Below are 25,435 nucleotides of genomic sequence, written 5' to 3' on the forward strand. Positions count from 1 at the left end.
CTAATTGTACAAACGCGTGTGGTAAGTTGGCCTGTCGCTGGCGACACATTTATAGTGCTTGCTTTAAATGTAACCTGGTAGTGCAGTGTCAGCGTTTTTCGGGCGACCAATTACTTCGCGTCTCGCGATAACGTTCGTCTAATAATTAAGTGTCAATCAAGCGTTATTGGGCAAGCGACTAATGTGTAATGCCAGGTGCGGAGTTCGCAATTTCCCTAAATGCGTTAAGTTGCAAAAGTAACATTACGTTGTAAAACGTGCTGGCCATCCACAAAATGCGCTATAGGGTTACTTAAGGTCAACTTTAGGCCAATATTCAGCGAGGTTATGCAGTTATGCGCAGTGTAATTGTCAAGAATTCGTTAAGTCAATAGTAACTTTGTATTCTTTGCAGTACATTATTTGACTGCATAACAGATCACGTTAGTAAAAAAATAAGCCCTTAGACCCAACAGTGCTTGAAAAAACAGGACCGAATTGCTTAAGACTTCTGTGTACAGTGTTGCATTGTACTCACTATTGGCAAAAATAAAAGTTTTGGCAACAACCTGGACAGTTGACATATTACAGTTTACACAACTGCTTCAAATGACAGTTGTTAAGAATGTTAAACATATGAGAGAGTTTTTTTTATTATAATGTACACATGTTAGAAAATTGTTTGGGCGATTTATTGCTGTGATTGTAGGCCCTGCCCTGTAGGGTAGATTAAGAATAATCCCTTCCCCAAACAAAATCGAGGTTGAATAACTTAATAAAATTATACTAGGATTCGCTATTCTGGATTCGTTATTCTAGATTCGAAAACTATTATTCTAGAATACCTTGGGATTCTACTTTGAACATCCCTAGTAGTTATGCATTGCAGTTTACACAACTGCTTCAAATATAAGTTGTTTAGAATGTTAACTTATGGAAGATTTTTTTATTACAAATACTTTTGAATATGTTAGCTGAGGTTTTTGCTATTAATTGATGTCACCAGTGTTACCGCTACTATTTTTGGGTACTTTAGCACTTTTTTTTTACAAAAGAAACAGAATTAAAAGTTGTTTTTTCCCTAAAATTCGATCTCCAGTAATGAAGTACACAATCATGATCATTATTTTGCAAGGATTTGTAAATATAGTACCTCAAGTACCCAAATTTACTTCAATAAAGTTTCAAAAAAGTCTCAAAATTAGTTTTATTCAAGCTACGTACGAACAAAAAAGTGCCCCAAATAAGTTTTGTCTGGCCTATGAACTGACGCAATGTATGGATAAAAAAGCGCCTATAGTTTTTTGGGGCTACGTACAATTTTTTTCGCATCGCACGAATCTTGCGTTTTGTGACTTACTTTTGTACTTGGGTTTACTATGCACGGGTTCGTAATGTAGGTTGATAATAAATTGCAAGGCCAAACCGGTCGATGTTAAAATGACATTAACTGAAGAATCGAAACGTCTTAATAATAATCAAGATGATGTCAATCTACTCTACCGTTTTGGCTTTGCAATTTATTATCAAGCTACTTTTGTACTAATTTATAAATCAATTTTAGCTCAAAGTCTCGTGTTTAGCTAGTATGTTTTGTTTTATAGGAAGATACTCTATCAAAAATAGAAAAGCCATATTCAAATTACAATTTTTTCTGAATTAGATAAAAGTTACTCCACAGGGATGGGCTTAAGCACTCGCCCGCTCGCCAATGCGAGTGTAAATCGCTCCGGGCGAGTGCTGACCGACTGGCGAGTGGCTTCGGCGAGAAATTTAATTAGTGTAGGACAACTTGTGTTAAGCACCACTACTAAGCGAAATATAACTTAGCGCCAGTTATTTCCCTAAACACTAAGACGCAAATACATTCAACACTACACAAATAATAAGGTTAATCGAAGTCACGTTCGAAGCTCGTAATAAAGACTCTTTGTCCCGTTTAAAAAAAAATGTTTAACTGCAAACAATCAAAGACGTCATTGCTGCAGTGGCAAATAATTATAAGGTTTATTGTTTAACTTAAACCTTGTTAATTTTAAAATGTTTAACCCAGTCGTTTGGAAAAAGTTTGGAAAAGTTTATTGGACTTGCGATGTACCCAGGATAATAATTCTACTTTTTTGTATTTATTTAATTGTATGTATTACAAAATTAAGAGCAATTGCTGCAGTTTTGGGTAACAATAAGTTTAAATGCAAATATATAACAAAGTGTTGTTCATCTAGCAGTATAATAAAATTGATCGACGTTTGGACGTGCTATACACAACGTCTTCATCAGGATACTGACATATCATGTAAAGATATACTAACGTTTACGTATCGAAACTACAAGACAGGTAAACGATAACCCACAAAATGACCGCGCTAGGACGTAAATTTGCAGACAGCGTGCCCACATTTTTGGCGAGTGTTATTTCGACCGGGCGAGTGCTGATTGATAGCCGCTCGCCCAGCTGGCGAGTGTAAATTTTTGCTTAGGAACAACCCTGCTCCACCTATAATATTTATCTTACACCTTTTTTCTTTGATAACAAGCTAGCCATGGGTGTCTGTTTTTCCATAAGCACATATCTATAATACTTACAATATTGCCATAGTGAGTAACGCCAGTTGAAATTTGATAAACGCAACATAAAATGTTTTTTCTTTTTCCCTTGAAACTTTTATGTGTTGCTTCATGCAGCCATAAACCTATGTAGTCAAACACACAACACATTCTGATAAAAGGCAACATATCGGACACAACCAAGGTTTATTGTTTGGGTGCTTAATGCGTCATGTGCAGTGTTTCCGTTAATTGCATTTTTTTTGCAAAGTTGCGCAAAATATTGGGCACTTGCACACTTTTCTTCACGAAAGTGCGCAAGCAAAAACAATAATTAAAGGTATTTTTATCCCAAATTAGTTTTATCCCAGCTACGTACAAAACATGAACAAATTTGTTTTATTTGAGCTTCTTACAAACAAAAAGGTGCCTAAATTAGTGTTATTTAAGCTATGTACGCCAAAAAACTGCCCAAATTGCTTTATTAGAACTACGTACGGACAAAAACTGCCCAAATTAGTTTTATTTGAGTCATACATAAGACCAAAAAGGTGCCCAAATTAGTTTTATTAGAACTACATCCGGCAATAAAGTACCTGAATTAGTTTTATTCAAGCTACGTACAATCAAAAAAGTGCTCAAATTAAAGTACGAGCATGGTTCTTTTGGTGTCTTTATTTTTTATAAACGTATATGTTTGTTTCTGGTTGTCCTTATGTTGTTTGCCGCCGACAATATACAGTAAGTAACACCTTATACAGTAGTTCTTAAACCGGGGAGGTGCCCCCCACCCAAAAAGTACTTGCTTTATATAAAAAAAACTGTCGCAAAAGCTTTGAACTTTTGCAAAAAAAATTATTGCAATTATCTGCGACATGCTTTTATATGCAAAAAAACTTTTACACTGTTTATTAAAGTTTAACAAGTTAGGACTTTCCAAAGATAAAACATTTAGGCTAATTGTTTTGTTAAAACAATGTACAATGCAAAATTATAATATACCCCCCAAAAACCAATGTGAGTGTTGTGTCGACTAAAATATGCAAGAGCGAAATCTTATTTTAATCAAAGTTATCAACGTAAGAAAAATGCATAACCCTTTAATGCATAAAGTTAAAAATGCATACATGCTAAAAGCGCTGCAATACCAGCGATAATTGCTCGACCATTGGGCCGTAACACTGCGTAACCCTTAAGTGAAGTTCGCAACACTAACTACAAATCGTAACGCGTTTCATGCTAGCGCAATACTAAAAATAAAGAGACCCCTTTTTTATTTCTGGGAGAAATTAATTAAGAATATTGCATCGCCTCTTGTGCTCTCCCTTGCAACGAAAACATCCGTCAGATGAACAAAGCAAGCCAGACATAATTACAGATTATATTTAAGAGGTAATGAAAACAGAGGTTCAAACTAATTATTATTTGTTTGCCAAGGACACTGGTCATGTGTCCGTCAGATTTTTATTAAGGATTCATTTGGTATTTTTATGGTGAAACTGAAAATATCGACAAATACCAAATTGCTTATGTAATGATACCTTGTTAATATCTGATGGGACGCAAGGAACAGAACACTTACAAAACGGGGCTCGCTAAAAAAGTTCTACTGCCTAAGAATAAGCCCGTGTGGAAGCTGCATTTTATCCACTGACAGGGTATAAATTATCATTGCAGTTATCGACGTGAGGGTGACAATAGAAAAATCATTAAATTCTTCTTTTTTACAAACCATAATTTTCATAAAACTTTACTATATGAAAAACCTCATGGCGCAATAGGTTTAAACATTCTCAAACAAAATTATTTTTGCCTTTCTTTTAAGCCAAAAAAGTTAGTCTTTGAACATGCCTGATGTGACAAACGTAATAACAACAACAGTAAATTGGATTCTAACAAATGCACCTAACCATTGTAAGTTTAAAAAGTTTCTACGAGGATATTGCTGCTGAATATGGTGACGTTGTCATGTTCACTGGTGTCAGGAGGTTAGGCCGAGCTTAATGCCTCAAAAGATACTATGACCTCTTTCCGGAGTTTAAAATGTTTGGCGAAGGGAAAAAAAGACATCTCATAACTCGGCAATGATGAATGAATAGTTGATTTGGCCTTAAAGTTGATATCACTACCCACCTTTATTCACTAAATCGCACCTTGCAAGAAAATAAGATGTTATTGTCATGATTTGTGAAGTACAGCATCTGCGTTTATTAAAAATCTTTGCCTTTGGAACCTGCAACTTTCAAGTGGTGTTACAACACATTTTCACACTTTTTTTAATTTTAGAGACGGTGGATCATTTGATACGTATAACAGACTCATTACCGACTTGATTGATGAATTTGAACGTCACGTTTAAGGAATGCATTCTTTTCTGCCTCTGATGAAAACATTTGCTATACCAATAGAGGCAGCCACCCCTCCTGATAAGTTTTAGTTAAAGTTACTAGACGTACAGTCCAATATTGAGCTGAACAAGCATTTCAAAGCGAAGATCTAGTTTAGTGGTTCTCAACCTTTTTAGCTTGCGGACCGGTAAAATTTAAAAACAAATTTTGCGGACAGGCGGACCTTCAAAAATCAAATTGACCCAAAATTTATTTACGACACAAGTAGGTATGCAACTTAAAAGCAAAGAATGTAAACTTCAATTTAATGAGCAATTTGCTGCTGTCTTTTTGATATCATACTTGTTTTACGTGGTTCTAGTGAAGCTTTTGATGTACAACTGGTCCTAAAGTTTAAGAACTAAACAAGATGAAGCCTACAACAGGTGGGCACAACACTTGCAGCATTGTGGCGTCTGATAAAGTCCAAAGTAGATCACTCACTCTATGTTACGCCACAATGCTTCAAATTACGGAACTGGCGAAGTTCTAAATTTGATGGATAAGCTTCAACATCTTGCATTTTGCAATTGAGATATAAAATTGTAAAATATTTGGCGGACCGGCAGGAAAGTTGACGTGGACTGGCACCGGTCCATGGACAGCGGTTGAGAACCACATGCGTATGGACAACCACGACCCTTCATCATGGTCCACGCAGGACACAGACGTGGCCAGGCATTTGCATCAAAATCCTGGTCACAAAATGGATTTAAAAAAAAACAAGATTCTTGCGACAAGTCGGTGTTGATTAAGGAAATCGTAGAAATAACACAGCACAACCCAGAAATTTATGCAGACCAAGCTTCTATACCACTCTTTCTTTTCAATATCTGAATCACGTGGATGGATCTGCTATCGGCGATCTACCTTCTAATCGCCGCACTACCCTGTTTAGATAGTGTATCTCCCTTTGTTTCCTGCTTTCTGATGTCTGCCTCCACTGTATATATACACTTACTATTAGTGCCTTCTGTCTATGTTGAAAATGAATAAAGAGTTATTCGAAACATTCAAAATGATACCTACTGCTGTATGGGCTTTGATATTCTTATTAAATATGTTTATCAAATGTAACAAACGGAATATTTGTAACATTAGTTAAATCTTATGTTACAAATAATTTAACATTTAGTACAAAACTTACCAAAAACTCTTTCAAAGGGTGTCTTGGTTCGAAACATGTTGATAAAACAGAAATACAAGAAAAGATACTATGTAATTGTTTTTGTCGTATTCTGCAAGTATATATTTTATTGTAAATTTAGAAAAAAATGCACATAATTAGCACAACATAGTATGAGCAATATATAATTGACAACTGATAGCAGATGAATCTTTCAACAGAGGTGACACTGAACACCATACTGTCCAACTCCATTAAATCAAAATTGCAACTACCTTGACAATTCAACATGCATATTATCAGATTGCAAAGTTTATTTCATATTGAAAAAAACAGCGTAACTGCGCATTCAAATAATTGATCTTACAGTGCAGCCTAACATGTTTTGTAAGCAGATCTGAGAAGAGGGAAGACAGGCTGCAGAGTCAGAGATGAAACACAGGCTTAATGCAATCGGCAAATTTGACTGAAGGCAGACTCCGGAGTCGGGATGTTTAAAGAAGAATATATTTGGGAATCGGAATCACTATAATGTTATTATTTGACTGTTGAAAGTGTGTTGCATTTAGTAATGTGTAAAAATTTGACTGAAAATCTTGGGTTATTTCTTGAGATGGGACCAAAATTTACGACTCACAGCGTGAGTTACTTTGGGCAAGTTTAAATTTAGGGCCGAATATGACTGAATATTATTATTTTTTCGACCAAAGTCTGATTGCTGATTGGGATCAGATATTACACGATAAAATTTCGAGCTGTATGCTTCCCTTTGGTCCTGAATTGCTAGCTTTGCTGGACTGTTATGTTGTTATTGATCAGGAATTGACGCCAACATTTATCTTGCAAGAATCAAAATGATTTTAACTATTACATATTCTGCGCAAAAATGTATTTAAATATAAATATTTTATTTTTTTATTTTTCGTAAGGTCAGGCATTTCCCTGAAATGAAAATGGCAGGGGTTTGCACAACCTGCGGTCTTTAACCTACTTATGCGGCAGCCAGATTGGAAATTTTTGCCTGCTTGGGAACCGCGCAGTGTGTTCACTTTTCATCCGAGCAAACTTGACCTGAGCAAACGCGCAAAACTTTAGCCGTGCGAACTCCTGTATGAAACTAAATTACCCAAAACTGAGCACAACTGCAAAAATATATAAATGTGGAATTTAACAATCTATATGTTTACCAGAAGTATAGCATCAGTGTGTATGACCAAATACATAGAAACTGAATGTAAACTCCCATCATGTGATCAAATCAACGCCTATATATAACACGCTTGGACACAAAGCTTCTTAAACAATCAGCAGTCCTTGCGAGGTCATGCATGGTTGCATTACCTAAAACCAGCTGATTTTTTGCGCGCGTAATGTAATAAGGTTGGATGATCCAAAGAGATTACAACCACTGATCTCTATAAAACCTGGATAGCGCAACTAGTGGTTGAAAATTGAAGCCAATTAGAACGCTGAAACTCCATCTTGAAAAGGTCCTAAAGTGCGTAAATTTTGCATTACGGCTTATGGAGGAAGTTGCTAGTAACAGCGTTTTCCGACTATTTATTAACATTTATTACTTAAAATTAATGGTTTCTAAGGCTGCAAGCCATACTCTAATCATTTGGAAGAGAAAAAAACCTAATACTGTATAATTAACGCAAAAATCGGCATTTTTAGAACGACGAAACCCGTGCCTATATATATTCAATATATAGGCACGGCGCTGGTGTAGAATCCTACCACAATTATTAAATCAACGCACAATATTTGGGTTAGGGTGCGAGTTGGCCTTTGGATTTGGGTGGGTCAGGTATTATTATATTCATTATTGACCCACCCTAACCCAAAACGCTAACGCACACCCTAACACAAATTATGTGCGTTCAATTCAATTTTATTATTTTGGCACATAACGTTAATACATCAACAAATGCAATAAGAATATTATGCCAGGAGGCACCGATACAACCAACAGGTTTACCAGTCAAGGTGCCCCATTTCACTATATATAATGATTTTAAATTGATATCAATATTTCCCCATACCACTGGTCCTTGATAGCCAAGTGATCTCTGCTCTAGTGATGTGTTTGTGCGAGGTAAAAATAATTGCCTAGTATCCTTTAACCTAGTAACATGATCGTGTATATCAGAAATTTTAGTAAAGTAAGAGCTAAATGTGGGAGGTAGAGCATTGCTGTGGAATTTGTGCATAAATTTCCCAAACTCCAATTTATATATTTCTGAAATTTTAAGTAATTGCAATTCCTTAAAAAGTTTTGTCGGGTCATCGTTGTGGTATAATTCTAGGTCAGTATGAGTTTTTTCCCACTTCAATGCCACCCAACCTTTCAGCTTAGTTTTTGATTGAGAAGCTGCTGGTAAAACTCTGGAGTATCGACAGTTACCGGCCAGAAATTTATTAATAGTAATTTTGAGCACAACGTGAACAGATTGGCCATTTTCTGTCTATTTTTTTCTTAGGAGGCACTGACAGTGGCATGTATATAAATACTTTTGAAGTAGCTATTTTTCACAAATTCAAACTAGATGGGTAACACTAATTTATGGAAAGATAAATGGTCGGAACGCTCACAGTATTATTATTAAATATAATAACACTTGACCCACCTTCACCCAAACGCTAACCCCCACTGTAACCCAAATATTGTGCGTTGGTTTAATAATTGTTTTAATGGGGTAACACTTAAATTATTGAGCGTTCCGACATTTCCGACCATTCATCATTCCATAAATTAGTATTACCCAACTATAGATGGGTAATGAGAATCGACTGCTGATGATAATAGTTGAATATGTATTGCAGTTGACCAGTTTTGCTTTAACTATCCAAATAAGTATAAAAATGCCAGGCATGCAATGCTGTGCGTTTGGTTGTCTAAAGCGCAAACGCAAAAAAGCTAGTAGAAGTGCCAGTGATGGTAGCTCGGATGAAGAAACAGTCCTAAAGAGAAAATTTCCGAGAACTTTTCATAAGTATGATAATTATAATAGATGTCAGAAATATCCAGTTTGAGTGTTGTCTTACTGCTTATAAAACTCATAATAACTGTAGTAGTATAGCCAATCTTTGAAAATGGTTTTCTTGGTCAGTGTTGTAGATGTATTTCAATTTGGTACATCTTTACTATGCTGGTTGATAATACTGTTTTTGACCAACAACGCTTAAAATCAGTTGGCCCTGTAAATATACATACTTTTAATAAATGCAGTTAGCTTAGATAGTTGCAGATTGAATATTAGTTTACCTACTCACTTAGCTAATTGAAAATATTAGTTCTTAATTTAGCTTAACTTTCAGTTACTAGTTACCTATAAGCTATGAGGACAGATTAAAGTCGTTAGTATTAGACAGGTTTTAATACTAGTAATTAGCATTAAGAAGTCACATCAATTTCTATATAATTATTACAAATCACTTCCGTAGAATTATAGAAGTATTTCTCTATTATAGATGAGTTATGTAATAGTACTCTTGACAGATTTCCAGCAGATCAGGAAAGAAAAAATCTTTGGGTGGCAAACATTCACCGTAGCAATTGGGCGCCGACGAAACATTCGATGGTGTGTTCCGACCATTTTGCTGAGAAAAAATAATTCGGACTGGATATAAAGTGCGACTTGCCAGCGATGCGGTTCCGACCTGACATAAAAAATTTCCAAAATACTTAAAAAAGGTAGATATATACATTCTATATATATATATATATGTATATAAACATACCATACTCATAATATCAGAGCTGATAGACATGTCTAATAACTAAATTACTATACTATACTATAGTAGTTTAGTTATTAGAAACCTCGCATCAGCTCCAAAATTACCTGGATAGTCATTCCATGCTTAATTTAAAGAGCCGGAAACCCAACACAGATTATTAATTTATAAATTTCAAATATTCACTAATATTGAATATTTATTAACTAGGTATAAAAAAATTTCAATTAAATGGTTTTGTTTCATGAAATACACAGAATAATGAAGGAGCATTTTTCAAATGTGTCCCTCAGGCCCCAGGGGGCCACAAAGAAGTCTTCAGGGGGCAACAGACATGTCATATTTTAATTTTTAGTTAGTTAAACCATTTTGTTTTGCGGTATGTCCAGAGACCTGACTTATAAAAGGGGGCATGACTTATAAAAGGCTGAGAACCACTGGTCTTTATGTGGCAATATGCCTAATAATATTTATATTTAGTACAAATATACATTGTACAAATGTATTGATTAATTTAATTACTTTCTAGATTGTCCTGTAAAATATCTAGCTATTTCTAAACATAATTTTTTCGAACCCATTGATTTAGTTTGTCAAAGTTAGACAAGCCATAAAAATTAAAAGTGCCACTATAGCTGGAGTCTGTTGCAAAATTATTTTCCCTTTGAGGTCTTTGATAGATGGGTGCAAAAATTTTGAAAAACTTTAAATTAAATGTGGAATGACCCATATAACAAATTAGGGTATTACAATGAACGACATTTATAGTTAAACATTAAAAAATACTATGTAAAAAGTAAACATTTGTGACACACCACTGTGTATCCTAAGCAAAATGTATTAAATATTATTTAAAAAAAACTAAAGCACCCTAAGATTGAACATTAACTACATTGTAAACTAAAACACACTTGAAGTTTAAATAAAGTGTAAAACTTTTTTTAGCAAACAAAAGAAAGAAAACTACCAAATGCAAGACTACAAGTGCTAGGATCAACCAACCAACTTAAGATTCCCAAGAACTACATAACACATGACCATAATTACTGCTTGAACATTTATTCAAAAAACGAAGAGAACAAATTGAAAGAAAGCAATGAAAAAATTATACGATTAAAAAAGAAAATAAAAGTTGCAAGACAAAAAGCGAGAAGATTAAAATTGAAGGTCAATTCTTTAAAGGGGATTATTGTATGTATTAATAGTGGTTGGAAGGTGCCATGTGCATATTTTTTTGTAGATGGCTTAAGTGGTGCAGAGCGTGCAAACATCGTCAAAATATGTATTCAGCGTGTTTCATACACTGGTGCAAAGGTAGTATCTCTGACATGCGACGGTCCTTCTTGTCATTTCACTATGTTACGAGAATTCGGTGCATCTATGATACCAGGTTGCTTAACAGCAAACTTTGAACATCCCTCGAACAAAACCGAGCGGATTTATGTTCTTCTTGATGTTTGCCATACTTTTGCTGATTGGGGAATTTTGGTAGATGGAGATGGAGGAAAAATCAAATGGCAATACATTATTGCATTGCAAAAACTCCAACAAAATGAAGGTTTGCGTTTGGGCAACAAGCTTATGCTGGCACACATCAAATGGCAGCAGCAAAAAATGAAGGTAAACCTTGCAGCACAGGCATTGAGTTCTAGTGTGGCTGATGCCATCCAATATTGTGCAGAGAATTTAAAACTAAAGGAATTTAAGGGATGTGCACCAACTGTCAGGTTCTTACGAATGTTTGATCGTTTATTTGACATTTTAAATTCAAGAAATCCCCTCGCCAAAGGTTTTAAGTCTGCCCTTCGGATTGCGAATAAGTTTGTATGGGATCCCTTTCTTTCAGAATGTTTTACTTACATAATGCAGTTAAAAACAACTGACAGCACTCCAATGCACATTTCCAGAAGAAAAACTGGATGTACAAGTTTAGCCAAGATCACCTAGAATTGTTTTTCAGTGCTGTCCGAACTGCTGGTGGCTGCAATAATAACCCAACAGCACAACAGTTTACAGCAGCCTTCAAGCGTCTTTTGATGAGAAGCTGTATTAAAGGTACACATGGTAATTGCTCCAACCAGGATTCAACAACAATTCTGGATGCAATAAGTGACACCTGTAAAACAAATTATACGGAGGTAAAGTTAACTGATGTGGCATTAATTAAAAAATATGACCTCATTGAACGTCTGCCCATTTCAACAGACCATGATTACTGTGACAGTCTAAACATAAAAATTTTATCAGAATATAAAAAAGCAGCTATTACATACATAGCTGGGTATGTTGCAAAGATGGCAAAAAAACAAACAACATGTTTTACCTGCTCCTTGGCACTTGGTTCCCAGAAAATGATAGCACAACCCAGTTTTTTGACATTCAAAGACAGAGGAGGTCTTATGAAACCATCAGAAAGTGTAATTAGGGTGTGCTCTGACACCGAAAATGCTTCTTAAGATTGTTGGCATGTTCTGGTGGAAAATTACCGATTAATTCAGGAATTCCAGATGCCATTGCAACATCAGTATTACACAGTATTAATGCATCCCAATTATTTCCTGATTTAGATAGTCACATGTTTAACAGTACAGTGATGGATAATCATGTCTTTCAACTGATCAAAGTTCTATCGAAGTGCTACAGTAAGATAAGGCTGTACCATCTTGGAAAGGAAACCTCTGAAAAAATAGTGGGAGAAAAAATAAGAAAAAAGCTTAGCAAGCTAGTTTTATTTAACAATCAATAAGTTTTATTAATCACATGTTCACTTGTTGTTTTAAATTTGTACTATTTGTTTATTGCTACTGTTGTTAAATATTTTTCAATTATTGCGTTTTTTCCTTTGCTGCAAGCAACCAAGTTACTTTTAAAACCGACTGTGTCAGTCTATAGAAGTATATGCAAAAATATGGCTAACCTTCAGGACATCCAATAAAATGCATCCTTGGGTTTTTTAAATTATAACCTGGTTAAGGATATCCTAGCCGAACACGAGTTTTGTTCCATGTCTGTCTACAAAATAAAATAAAACTTTAATAGAAGCCTTTACATAACAAAAATGCAGAGCATTATTTTAGTACTATTATAGTTTTAACTCAAAAGTAACCAACAAGCAGAAAGAATTGAACAAAAGATTGAAGAATTGAACAAAAGATTTAATAAAAGATAAGTATAGTTGAGTGTAAAACTGTCATACTGGTTTAGTCTCGTAAAAAAACACAAAAAATAGGTGCTTTTAACGTTTTTTTATTTCTAAATAGTCAGATATTGGCTTGTTGCTTTAGAAACCACCAACTTTAAGTTATAAGTAGTCTAAAAAAAAATGGGAAAAATACACTAGTTTAGTCGTCTTTAAAAAGCAGATTTTTGCGTTAATTATACAGTTTTATTTATTTTTTCACCTTTAAATAATTGAAGTATGGCTTGCGGCCTTAGAAACCACTAATTTTAAGTCACAAGCATTCCTAAATAGTCAGAAAACGCTGTCACTAACACCCTTCTCCATAAGGCGTAATGCAAATTTTGCGCATTTTAGGACCTTTACAAGATGGCGTTTCAGCCTTCTAATTGGCTTCAAAAACCGCTCACGCGTGCCGCTAGTTGCGCTATCCAGGTTTTATAGAGATCAGTGATTACAACCATGAGGACAAACTGTGACGTAGCCCATTGTTCTACTTTCGACAGCGTTCCGCTCTAATGCATAATAGTAAAACGTAAACAACTGGACTTGACTTGCATGTTGGTGAGCTAGAATTTTGGAACAACCGGCTTGTATGTATTAAGGTACGACATTTCTGACAGGTTAAAAGTTATGTTTGAATTAGGTGTCAAACTTTCATTGCCGAGTTTCATGTAAACACACTTAAAAAAGCCTGTAGGGCATACAATATCAGCTGACCATAAGTACTATATAATATGGTAACACACTCATTGGCGCGCCAACGTCGTCCAGTTAATGACTGCGGAAGCATACAACGCGTTGCTGTAGAGTAGACCAGTGGTTCCAAACCGTGGTGCCGGAGAGGAATTTACATTTTTTTATTATTACTAGTAAGCCTTTTGGTACAACTTTTTGTGTTCGCTTATATAGTACAATAAACAAAATGTTACAATATTGTTTAAAGTTATTTTTATTGCCCCAGTTTCGTTTAATTTAGCATTACAGTAAAACACTTGTAGGGATCTTGTAATATACTTTATTATTCTTTAGTTTTGGTGGAATATTAACATTACACATTTTGGTACCAGTTTAGTGGATAGGGTTCGGTAAACACATTAGTGTGTAATATTATTGTTCATTTAAAAAAGGAAAGCACCAGATTATGCAGCTTTGTAATCTGTTGAAATTAAATGTAACAATAACATTTATTCTTTTACAACCAGTTATCCAATCAAATTTAAACTGAATAAAGATATATATATTTAAGCTGTTTACAAGATGTCACCTACTTCCATACATGGGCTTTGATATTCATTCAACTACAACCTCCAGCAGTTAGCTCCAAACTTTTGCTATCAGCTATTAGGCAGAAAAGATGAGAAGCACACGAGGTAAAAAATACTTCTCGCAAACTTACATTGAAAATGACATAAAATATTTATTTCAAAGAGGGCTGCGGAATCGGTTAAAAATAACCCGAGTCCGATTCCGGTTAAATGTGGCATTTTGTCGAGTCCTGAGTCCGCCCCTGACTAAACAGCCTGTATTCTGCCAATTTACGTAACCAAAATAACATGGATATTCAGCTATCCATTTATAGGGGTGTCGTATACTTCATTCACTCATAACACATACATGGTTGGAAAATATTCCACCACATGCTATTCCACCTTTACAATTTTCAGTTGGCGGTCATATCAGTTTACTGTGCATGCCAGACTCGGGACTCGGGTAGTTTTACATGGTCTTACTCGAATAACTTGAGTCCCGAGTCCGACTCCAGCAAAGCAAACCGACTCCGCAGTCCTGATTTCAAACCTGTACATTATGCTACCTAGTTTTGTGTGGATTTTTTTATTTACTCTAAATTAAGCCACTAAACTTTTAGAGTCTATAATTTATTTCCTGAAATTTATTCACAATTAAGTAATAACTCAACAACTCTTTTGTCGACAAAGTAAAAATTTATAAACATTTTATTCATATAAAACAAAACGTTTACTTTGTAATACACACTTTGAAATATAAATATAATAAATCAGTGCAAAGAGATAATTTAATAAAATTATAAAAAACATTTGTAATATATTGGTTGATAAATTGTGTTCTTACAGACGCTGTTGATAAGGTACTACACAAAAGAATACAATACTGAAGTGGCCTCTGGGATCTGGTGTCAAAAAGAACTTTATTTATTCTTTAAATTGATTGATTCTTACCATGTTTAACTAAATAAATTTTAAATAAACATTAGTTTGTTTTGCTTGCCTGAGTTTGCATATAAGGTGTACCAAGAAGTAAAAAATAATGACACTTTTAACCAAAATTGATAAGGCAGGGTGGCCCAAAACCCAGGCCCGACATCTTTGTTTGTGGCCCGCGAAGCACCGTTGAATTATTGTAATGCGTACAGGGTTTATTTCAAAGAAATATAAGTGACCAACAATCAGCGAGCATACTGCAGTGGTTTGGTTAGGGTTACATTTTTTCGATTACACCATTAAATAAACTAGTTTACTATGACCTGACTAAAAAGCCTAATTTTTTGTAGGTGTCAGACAGGTTTGAAAGTCGCAGTGCGTCCTATATGGAACTTTCTAAAATGGCTCTTTTGCAATGCAAGTTATATTATAAATGCAGTCTTTTTCAAAATTAAATGTTGTCAATTATGCAATTTTGCGTGTTTTGAGCGCACCAATCTGCCAGTCTGATTATTATCGCTCGATTTTATTTGTGCACAATTTGGTGATAGCAGAAAGTTTGAGCAGCTTATATATCTTTCAACAGTTACTTTTTGACAATGCTTTGTGCCGTCATCTTTAAACACTTCATGCTCCGACCTAACGAAAATCGTTAATCCGCTCCTGGTACGCATGTAGCCTGCTTTGTGGCCCGTAAAGAATATGTAAGAAATATTGTGCAACCTTGGACCACCCTGACTAAAGAAATCAAAATCACTGAAAAGCCCAAACAATTGCCAGTAGGAATTTGTGTAAAGCAGTGTCATATGTTGTGTCATATGTTATCCACAAGAGAATAGAGTTTCACATTAATAAATAGGCTTATTACAGCACAGCAAATGGTAAAAGGGTGGAAAATTTGAAGGAATTTATTGTGTTTTACTCTTAATAATCAGCTCATTCTGTGACCAGAACTTTTTAAGTGGAGGTTCCCAATCAGTTTTCCAACCTGTATAATAAAAAAATAGTGTGACATACTAAATTAAAAAAAAGATTTTAAATAAATAAATACTTAAAATATGCCAGCAAGTCACAAACAAAACATTGGTAAAATTACTAGGAAGTTTTGTATAACTAGACCAAGGCTTTCCAAACTGGGGGTTGCTCATGGAGTTAAATTTTTTACAAAGTGATACATTTATAAAATTGTTATTTTTTCTGTTTGGTATATTAATGGGAAAATATGTAACGCACATTACTTCAACAAATGCATGCCAAAGCAGACAGACATTGAGAAATGTTATGCTTTAAACTGTTAAACCTAGTGGGTAAAAAAGTTTAATATAATAAAGCGGTCACAGCCTGAAAACTTTGGGTAGCTAGCATAAATACTCTAAAATGGTTTGCATTACACTATGATCTCATTGTCACAATAGTCTTACCAGAGGTTTGTTGTATCTTTGAGGTTTGTTGTATCTTTGAGGAATAGACTGATTATTTGTTTTATTTTCCCAGTGTACTGTTGATATGTCTTTAAGCAATGTCCAACATAATCCCAGAATGGCTGAATCACAGTTATAGACTAATATGTGTTGTTATTATAGTTTAACTAGTAAATATGAGCAAGTTCTATAAAAATAAACAAAGTGGATAAGTTTAACATTATAATAACATACTCCAATACTGAGCAATCATATATAATATAATTTGCAAAATTATTAAATGAATTCAGCGACATCTGGTAACTACTGATTTCAAATGTAACTACAAATGCTAATTGCTTGCTTCACTCGCACAAACAGCACACCACCAATAATATTTGCTAGTTAAATATTACACACAGCAAACTGAGGTGCAAAAACTTTTTGTTTGAACAATGTTTTCAAAGAATTTGGTATTAACTTTCAGTTTATGGTATCAATTTCAATGTGCCTTAATTTGTAACACTGGAACAAGTATATAGAAGACTATTTAGAGCAGCAGTACAGCATAAATTTAATTTGCGCACTGAACACTGGCATACTAAAGAAAAATTACCGTATGGAAAGTATTCTTTAGGATAAGGATATATTTGCGTAAAGAACATTTCCTATTGAGCAATGGCTATTACCATTTACCAAGCACAGTAAATTTGTTTATTTAATTAAATTGATATACAACCAAATATTATTCCAACTTACTTTATGTAAGAAAAGCTGGCAAATTACTAATTTTTAAGCTTAATTACCACCAAGGGGCAGACAAAATTTGCACTTCAAAAAATTGTTCGCAAGCTGCATAGCACCACTGCGCCCCACCGCTAAATTTGGGATCTTAAACAGTAGTATAGAAATAGATACATTTGTATTTCAATAGTAATGTAAGGCAGTGGTTCGAAAAACTTTTTTTGCGACGCCCTCGAAAAAGAATTTTGATTTGCGGCACACTCATCAAATTTGGAATTCTACAATTTTTACTAAAATTTGTACACTAAAGCCAATTCATTTAGGGTTTGGTTTACCAAAAGTTGCTTTTTTTGTAATAGGCTCTGTACAGTGTACGCAATGCAAAATACCTATATCATTTACATTAAGAAGCTAACAATTAACACCGCCATACAGTTAAGTTTAATGAGATCGGCACCTTGAGATTTACAACAAACTAAGTGGTATTAATTTAATTTATAAGGCAATTCCTCACATAACTCTTAACGCCTAGAAGTGGAAACCAAGGCGCTCCATCGATTTGGTACGTAGAAAGTAACGCAAAAAACGGTCAACAAATACCGCATACCGCAACGCACATTATTTGGGTTACGGTGCGGGTTTGAGTTTGGGTTGGTAAAGAATTATTATTAATAATAAAATAAAGATGTGCGTTGCGTTATGCGGCATTTGTAGACCGTTTTTTGCGTTACTTTCTACGTACCAAATGGAAAGAGCCCCGAAATCAACGACATAGCTCAATCCCATACATTTTAACAGTAATACACCTTTCAAAAATGTACAGTAGGGTCCTAAGAAAGTATCACGCAACTTGTGATAACCTTGCCTGTCCTACCAAATCAATTTTGTAAACAGAAAACGGTTTGAATTAGGACTAGGGGTCATTAAACAACAAATTACGCCAAACGCGTACATTTTTATAACAGGCTTAAATGGAAAAGATTGTGGCGACTCTATGCACTCAGTCTCCCTCCAGCATAGTTGCTGGCGTGTAACAGCCCGTGGGTGACCTAATTAATGTCACACTCGAGTTAGCACACTGTAGTTGACGAAGCGTACAATTGCCTTTTTCTTGCGTACGTTTTCATCGTGGTTACGCGGTACATGTTCCACCACTTCTTTGAGCGCCTCATACAAGAATCATCGCTACATCTGGTGACCCCTGCAAGTCCAGAAACGACATTTCTGGACAACAAAAGAATATGACGGAGGAAAGTCAAGCAATAACGCAACACGCCGTTGCCCTCAAACTGCCTTCGTTCTGGTCTGCGCAGCCACGTGTCTGGTTCCAACAAGCTGAAGCGCAATTCGCATTGCGCAATGTAGCGATTGACACTACGAAATATTACCATGTGGTTGCAGCCCTAGATCAAGACACCGCAAAACGTCTTATCGATCTATTAGAGAATCCACCGCAAGATGGAAAATACAACGCCATTAAGCAAAGGCTCTTGAGCACTTTCGGTCTTTCAACCCAGGAACGAGCTTCTCAGCTGCTTAACATGCCCGATTTAGGAGACCGTAAGCCTTCTGAGTTAATGGATGACATGCTTGCGCTTCTGGGCTCACACGAGGCGTGTTTTCTTTTTCAACATTTGTTCCTACAGCGCCTGCCCGAGGATGTCCGCGTTATTTTAGCAAGCGAGGAAATGACCAATCCACGCCATTTAGCCCAGCGGGCAGACACGCTTTGGCAAGCAAGCAGCAGTCGGACAAGAATGACTGTTTCAAAGGTTAGTTCGTCAACGCCTTCACGCAACCACGAAACCCATTCAGCTAATATCAACGACCAGGGTCTTTGTTTCTTCCACCGCCGTTTTCGAGAGAAGGCGCGCAAATGTGTTCCTCCATGCAACTATCGGGGAAACGACCGAGCCGGTCGTTGATACTTTCAACGGCCGGCATTAAAACCTGTCTTTTCTTTACTTGGGACCGCACATCCGGTATCAATTATTTAGTCGACTCTGGTGCCGAAGTAAGCGTTATTCCGCCAACCGGACGTGACCGCACAATACCCATCCCCGGCAAGAAACTCTTGGCTGCCAACGGAAGCAATATACGCACCTACGGAACTAAGGTACTTCGCCTCAACTTGTCCGCAGGCCAATTCACATGGAAGTTTTATATTGCTGAGGTTTCCCGTCCCCTACTTGGCGCAGATTTTCTACGGGCTCATTCGCTTATGGTCGACTTTAAACACTATCGTCTGGTAGATGCGAAGTCAGTCTACGGCACTCCACGCAGCAAAACAGCGCAGGAAGCATCCCATGTCATTGCTTCGACTGTTGAAACTCCGTACTCTAAGTTATTAGCCGCATATCCGCAACTCACTACTCCCCAGTTTACACACGCGATGCCAAAACACGGTGTGCACCACTACATTTCTACCAGCGGCCCTCCAGTCCATTCGCGCGCACGTAGGCTTCCGCCGGAAAAGCTCGCAATAGCGAAAGCTGAATTTCGTGAAATGCTTGACATGGGGATCATTCAACGGTCGTCCAGTCCATGGTCATCGCCACTCCACATGGTACCGAAATCGTCAGGCGGATGGAGACCATGTGGAGACTACCGACGCCTAAACGCCTGCACCACCGCAGACCGTTACAACATTCCGCACTTACAAGATTTCACGGCACGCCTAGCAGGAGCTCAATTGTTTTCTAAAATTGATTTGATTCGTGGCTACCATCAAGTTCCTGTGGCTCCAGAAGATGTTCCCAAAACAGCTGTAATTACTCCCTTTGGGCTTTACGAGTTTCTTCGCATGCCATTTGGCCTAAAAAATGCAGCTCAGGCATTTCAGAGGCTAATGGACACAGTTTGTCAAACCCTTGACTTTGTGTTTGTTTATCTGGACGACATCCTGGTTGCCAGTCACTCAGTAGAAGAGCATCGCGATCATTTGAACAAGCTTTTTCAACGGTTGTCGAATCACGGCCTTGTCATCAATCAATCGAAATGTCAATTCGGAAAATCGCGCATCGATTTTCTCGGTCATCGCGTGGATAAAAACGGTGCCATTCCTCTGCCCGACAAGGTTTCAGCAATTACACGGTTTCCACAACCTATAACAATAAAAGGTCTACAGGAATTTACAGGTTTGATTAATTTTTATAACCGCTTTATTCCCGCTGCAGCCCGCATTATGAGGCCGATTTATCAAGCGCTTGCTGGCAAACCAAAAACGCTGGTATGGACAAACAGTTTGGATATGGCTTTTAAAGCAGCTAAATTAGCGTTGGCTAATGCTACCTTACTTACTCATCCTCAACAGCATGCGAAAACGGCTATAACGGTCGACGCTTCGGAAACTTCAATCGGTGGGGTGCTGGAGCAGTTCATTGGGGGCATATGGCGACCGTTAGCATTTTTTAGTAAACAATTAAGACCACCCGAAATTAAATATAGCGCTTTCGACCGTGAACTGTTAGCTTTACACTTAGCTATCAGACACTTTCGTTACTTCCTTGAAGGCCGTATCTTCACCGCATTCACGGACCACAAACCTTTAACTTTTGCATTTGCAAAGATTTCAGATCCATGGTCCAGTCGCCAACAACGTCATCTTACCGCTATATCAGAGTTTACGACGGACGTGCAGCACATCAAAGGAAAGTTCAATCATGTTGCAGATGCACTTTCTCGCGCTACAATCAGCAATGTACACAGCGCCACTGTCGACCTGGACTACAGCGAGCTTGCGAAGGCGCAACAGGTACAAGAGGTTCAGGTTTATCGAACCGCAGTTTCTAACCTAAAACTAGAGGATGTCGCCATCGGGCCAAATGGCCTTACGCTTCTTTGCGACACCTCAATGGGCAACCCACGACCAATAGTACCACAATCTTGGCGCCGAAAGGTTTTTGACGCCATCCACGGTTTGTCTCACCCTTCAATCCGGACAACCCGACGACTCGTGGCTTCCAAATTTGTATGGCACGGTCTCAATAAAGATGTTGGCTTGTGGACCAAACAATGCACATCTTGTCAAAAAGCGAAGGTCCACCAACACGTGCGCGCACCCTTACAGCATAACCCATTGTCGAACGTCCGGTTTGCCGATGTGAATATCGACATAGTCGGCCCGCTTCCACCTTCTCAAGGTAATGTTTATCTTTTAACTATGGTTGACAGATACACGAGGTGGCCTGAAGCAATTCCGATGAAAGATGCAACAACCATCACCTGCGCGAGGGCATTTGTTTTCAACTGGGTGGCACGATTTGGCATCCCGATAAATGTTGCATCCGATCGCGGCCCGCAGTTTACATCGGAGCTATGGTCATCGGTAAACAAACTGCTCGGCATCAACCTGCACCGCACCACTGCTTTTCACCCACAAGCCAACGGCCTCGTAGAAAGGTTTCATCGCCATTTAAAAAGCTCCTTAATGTCGCGTTTAACAGGTCCCAACTGGGTTGACGAGCTACCGTGGGTTCTTTTAGGAATTCGAACAGCTCCAAAAGAAGACTTGCAAACATCTTCATCAGAGTTGGTTTATGGCTCGCAAATCACAGTCCCAGGAGATGTTCCAGTTCGGCAGGCTGCACCCCCTCCTCTAGATTTCCTGAAACACCTTCAGGAGGCTATTCGAGCGTTTACCCTGGTTCCAATGTCACGCCATTCCACCCACAGGCCATCAATACCTCGCGGTTTCGAGGACTCGCTCTATGTTTTTGTACGCAGAGGCTCGCACCGTCCTCCACTAACGCCTCCCTACGATGGGCCATTCAGGGTAATCGAACACGGCCCAAAGACATACAAGCTGGATATCGGCGGAAAGGAGCAGCTAGTGTCGGTCGATCGCCTTAAACCGGCGCACTTGGACACGACACATCCGGTTCAAGTGGCGCAACCGCCCCGACGAGGACGACCTCCAAACAAAGCAACAACAGTCCGGTCTCAAACAACGCAAACACAGCATGCGTTTACGCAAACACCGGCTGGACTGCAGGTCCAGCTACCGGCAACTTCAGCCCAATCGGCTTACGCACGCAACAGGCCCCATCGACAAGTTCGGACGCCGGCGCGATACTGTTATGGTTGTCATTTTTCGCTTCTGGGGGGGAGCTGTGTGGCGACTCTATGCACTCAGTCTCCCTCCAGCATAGTTGCTGGCGTGTAACAGCCCGTGGGTGACCTAATTAATGTCACACTCGAGTTAGCACACTGTAGTTGACGAAGCGTACAATTGCCTTTTTCTTGCGTACGTTTTCATCGTGGTTACGCGGTACATGTTCCACCACTTCTTTGAGCGCCTCATACAAGAATCATCGCTACAAGATGATGTTTTTCTTATTAATCAGACCGTGACGGCTGTCGAAAGTTGAATGCACTGCTTAAAGGCAAAAGTGAGAGTTTGTCCTCATGGTTATAATCTCTGTGGATAATCGGACAAACTCTCACTTTTGCCTTTTTTCTTTTGCCTTTAAGCAATGCATTCTACTTTCGATAGCCGGTCTGATTCATTTACGAGAAGTATATTAACATAATAGAAACGTTAGTATGGCTCATGTAAAACTGACGTCACATTTATTCACTCATCACTCGTGTATGACCGAAAATGTGTCGCCTTAAATCAGGCCTGCACAACTAAAATGGTACAGGGGCCACAACAAGCACAAAAAAAATTGGCGGGCCGCATACTGAAGTTGCATAACATTTTTAACGCTAGTTTATAAGACGTATATAATATAATGCATCCTATAGAATCCCCTGCGAAACGCTAAAAACGCACAGTTCGGCGTTTTGGTCACGCATCAGTGGACAACGGTCACGTGTATAGTGACGTTAAATTAGGCAATATCGATATTGCATATTAAATGCTACACTATCAAACTTTTTAAATATTTAGCTGCGCCCGCACAACAACCAAAAATTGCTCAGTGCTTCAAATATTCTATGAACGCTGTAAACCTGTAAGTTTATTATAATGTCGCAAACTTTCGGTAGTCTGGTGGTTTATTTTCAGCCGCGCAAGTTCAAGTCGAAATTTTATTTTCAGCCGCGCATTTTTTCAGCTGCAAAACATCTCCCCCGCGCAATATCCAAAGTTTCCAATCTGGCTGGTGACAGCGTTGATATTTGCAAGTGGCATCTGCTATATACTAACTTGCTTCGCCAATCTATAGTTTGAAGCTGGTTGTTCGTTTTTTCGACTAATACAATTCCAATCACCAGATTGTCTTGTGGCAGCTTGCGAGTAACATACGCAACCTGAATTAAATTAAAAATGAAAGCATCAATTAAAACGCCTTTCTGTTGAATAAACAATTATAAATTCAACTACTTAACTCGAGCCCCACACTAGATACATGAAAGTTTGGCACTGCACACCAAAATCTTGGCAAATAGTTTGAGCCGGTCTGCATTTTATGGAGCTTTTCGACGAATTCCCAAAAGTGTGTATAATGAAGGTTTCATGCCTACTAGAGTAGTAGAATGCTATCACAACAATTGTAATTCAATAATCCATATGTGCACACACATTTTCTTAAAAAATCCGGGTGTGCACTTGTCACAAAATGCTGGCTTAGGGGCATCTTGGTGCGTCTGTGACGTGTACCTCCGAGCCGAGCTACCAAAATTAAAGACAAAAGCAAGACCACGCAGTTCTTTGCGACTTTTTACTTCTAATAACCCCGAGAAAAACACCAGAAATGTTGTCTGCTATCTACAAAATCCACCAAAATCCAAATACCACTTAAAATGTTGTCTGATTTTCCAAATAGCTCTACAGCTGTTTTCTACTTTTATTCTAGAATAAGATTAGTTTTATTTGTCTAAAATCGCGACTGTAAACGACCTTAAAATATCAATCAGCGCCTAAACCTAAACAATATTACCCCCCAAATGTTTTTACATCGTTTTCGCCATAGCGATGTTTTCTGCTGGAATTTATTTACATCTTTCTCGCTGTAGCGAGAGCCGTCGGTCGTTCAACGCTCACTAACCAAATCTGCATAGGCAATCAGTGCATTGTCCAAGACCTCAAGGCTAAAAGTCAGACTTTTCTGCCTTAGGATGCGCTGATTGTTATAGACCTTTCTGCTTAGAAATGCACTAATTCGTGACCGATCGGGTGTGATGATCTGGACCAAGCCATTGGACAGATTTTGGTTGAAATTGAAACTGGTTCGTCCCCTCTGGCCCTTCAGCATGTGTATAACATTTGCTTGAAAAGCTACGCCACTTACAGGGAATTGCAGTTACATTTTACCAAGGCGCATACTTTGCCTGTCGTGTCCCAGTTGAGTAGGCCTATTATAAACCTTAAGTTTCAATGGGACAAGGCTATTGCTCAATGTGCTACATACACTTCCATAAAAGAACTTGAAATGCCTGTTTTTTTGGCTGATATTTTGTTGCACGTGTAGAGGTCCCACCGTCTGTATTTATTATTTACTGTGTTAGTTGTGCGTGTGCTAAAACCCTGATAAAGTCGTTCTGCCATATTTCCTTTCCCTGCATACTGCTCGTTAACTGACCAGTTTTAATCCTCAACGCATTCGCTTTTACTGCATCGTTAGTCGTGTCCTTTCTACTGCAAAACAGTCAACAATGCACGCCTTACTGGCAACACGTGTTTTTACTGCGCTGTAAGCTCTTTTATTGAAAGCGAAATATGCTAAATTATGTGAATGTACAATAAATCTATAAGCGACCTGACAGTATGCTCTTTAAATTACAATGGCAGTTTGTTTTAGTTTCGATTTAGTGGAGTTCAGATAGTACGGTGGTCATGTCTCACCTGTTGAAATATACACACGCTTTCAACCATAATGTTTGTAACGTTAATTTTACGCGTGAATATTTAAAAATCATGCATACAGTTAGCGCATGTGTATTAAAATGGAAACTTCACTGGTCGAATAGTTGCCACATTTACAACATTTTAAGGTTTCTTTATCTTTCAAATCATCCACTTTCCCTGCAATTGCAGGGGATTGGGGGGGGGCACGAAGCTGTCATTGGGGGGCCACGGACATAACTCTCTAGCTAGGTCGTATATTGCAAAATCCAACTACACAAGTGTCATTATTTATAAAATTTGCCAGTTAACTTAAACATGTGATTTTAATTATGACCTTTCTTGTAACGTATTGTAACTC

At 37.7% G+C, this 25,435-nt stretch overlaps 2 protein-coding genes and 1 pseudogene across 3 annotated transcripts in view; 2 read left to right on the forward strand and 1 right to left on the reverse strand.

The window, feature by feature from the left end:
• Positions 1 to 6,241, reverse strand: part of LOC146168186 (hepatocyte growth factor-regulated tyrosine kinase substrate-like) — a 72,887-nt gene extending 66,646 nt beyond the window's left edge. The window contains exon 1 of one of the 2 annotated variants that reach the window (XM_083390951.1): positions 6,061 to 6,241. In XM_083390951.1, the coding sequence (XP_083247077.1) occupies positions 6,061 to 6,097 (37 nt within the window). In that variant the 5' untranslated portion in view covers positions 6,098 to 6,241. The remainder of the gene's footprint in view (positions 1 to 6,060) is intronic. The other variant, XM_083390950.1, reaches the window with a different exon arrangement.
• A 2,663-nt stretch (positions 6,242 to 8,904) lies between these two features.
• Positions 8,905 to 11,727, forward strand: LOC146168189 (THAP domain-containing protein 5-like; annotated as a pseudogene).
• Positions 11,728 to 18,324: 6,597 nt separating this feature from the next.
• LOC146168190 (uncharacterized) lies at positions 18,325 to 22,449 on the forward strand. Its single transcript, XM_083386232.1, has 2 exons — positions 18,325 to 19,205; positions 21,731 to 22,449. The coding sequence occupies exons 1-2, from the start codon at positions 18,527 to 18,529 to the stop codon at positions 22,447 to 22,449; spliced, it is 1,398 nt and encodes a 465-aa protein (XP_083242358.1). The 5' UTR covers positions 18,325 to 18,526.
• Positions 22,450 to 25,435: the final 2,986 nt, after the last annotated feature.

This window comes from Ascidiella aspersa, chromosome 1 (assembly GCF_963924565.1).
Source record: "Ascidiella aspersa chromosome 1, kaAscAspe10.2, whole genome shotgun sequence".
Classification (NCBI taxonomy): Eukaryota; Metazoa; Chordata; class Ascidiacea; order Phlebobranchia; family Ascidiidae; genus Ascidiella; species Ascidiella aspersa.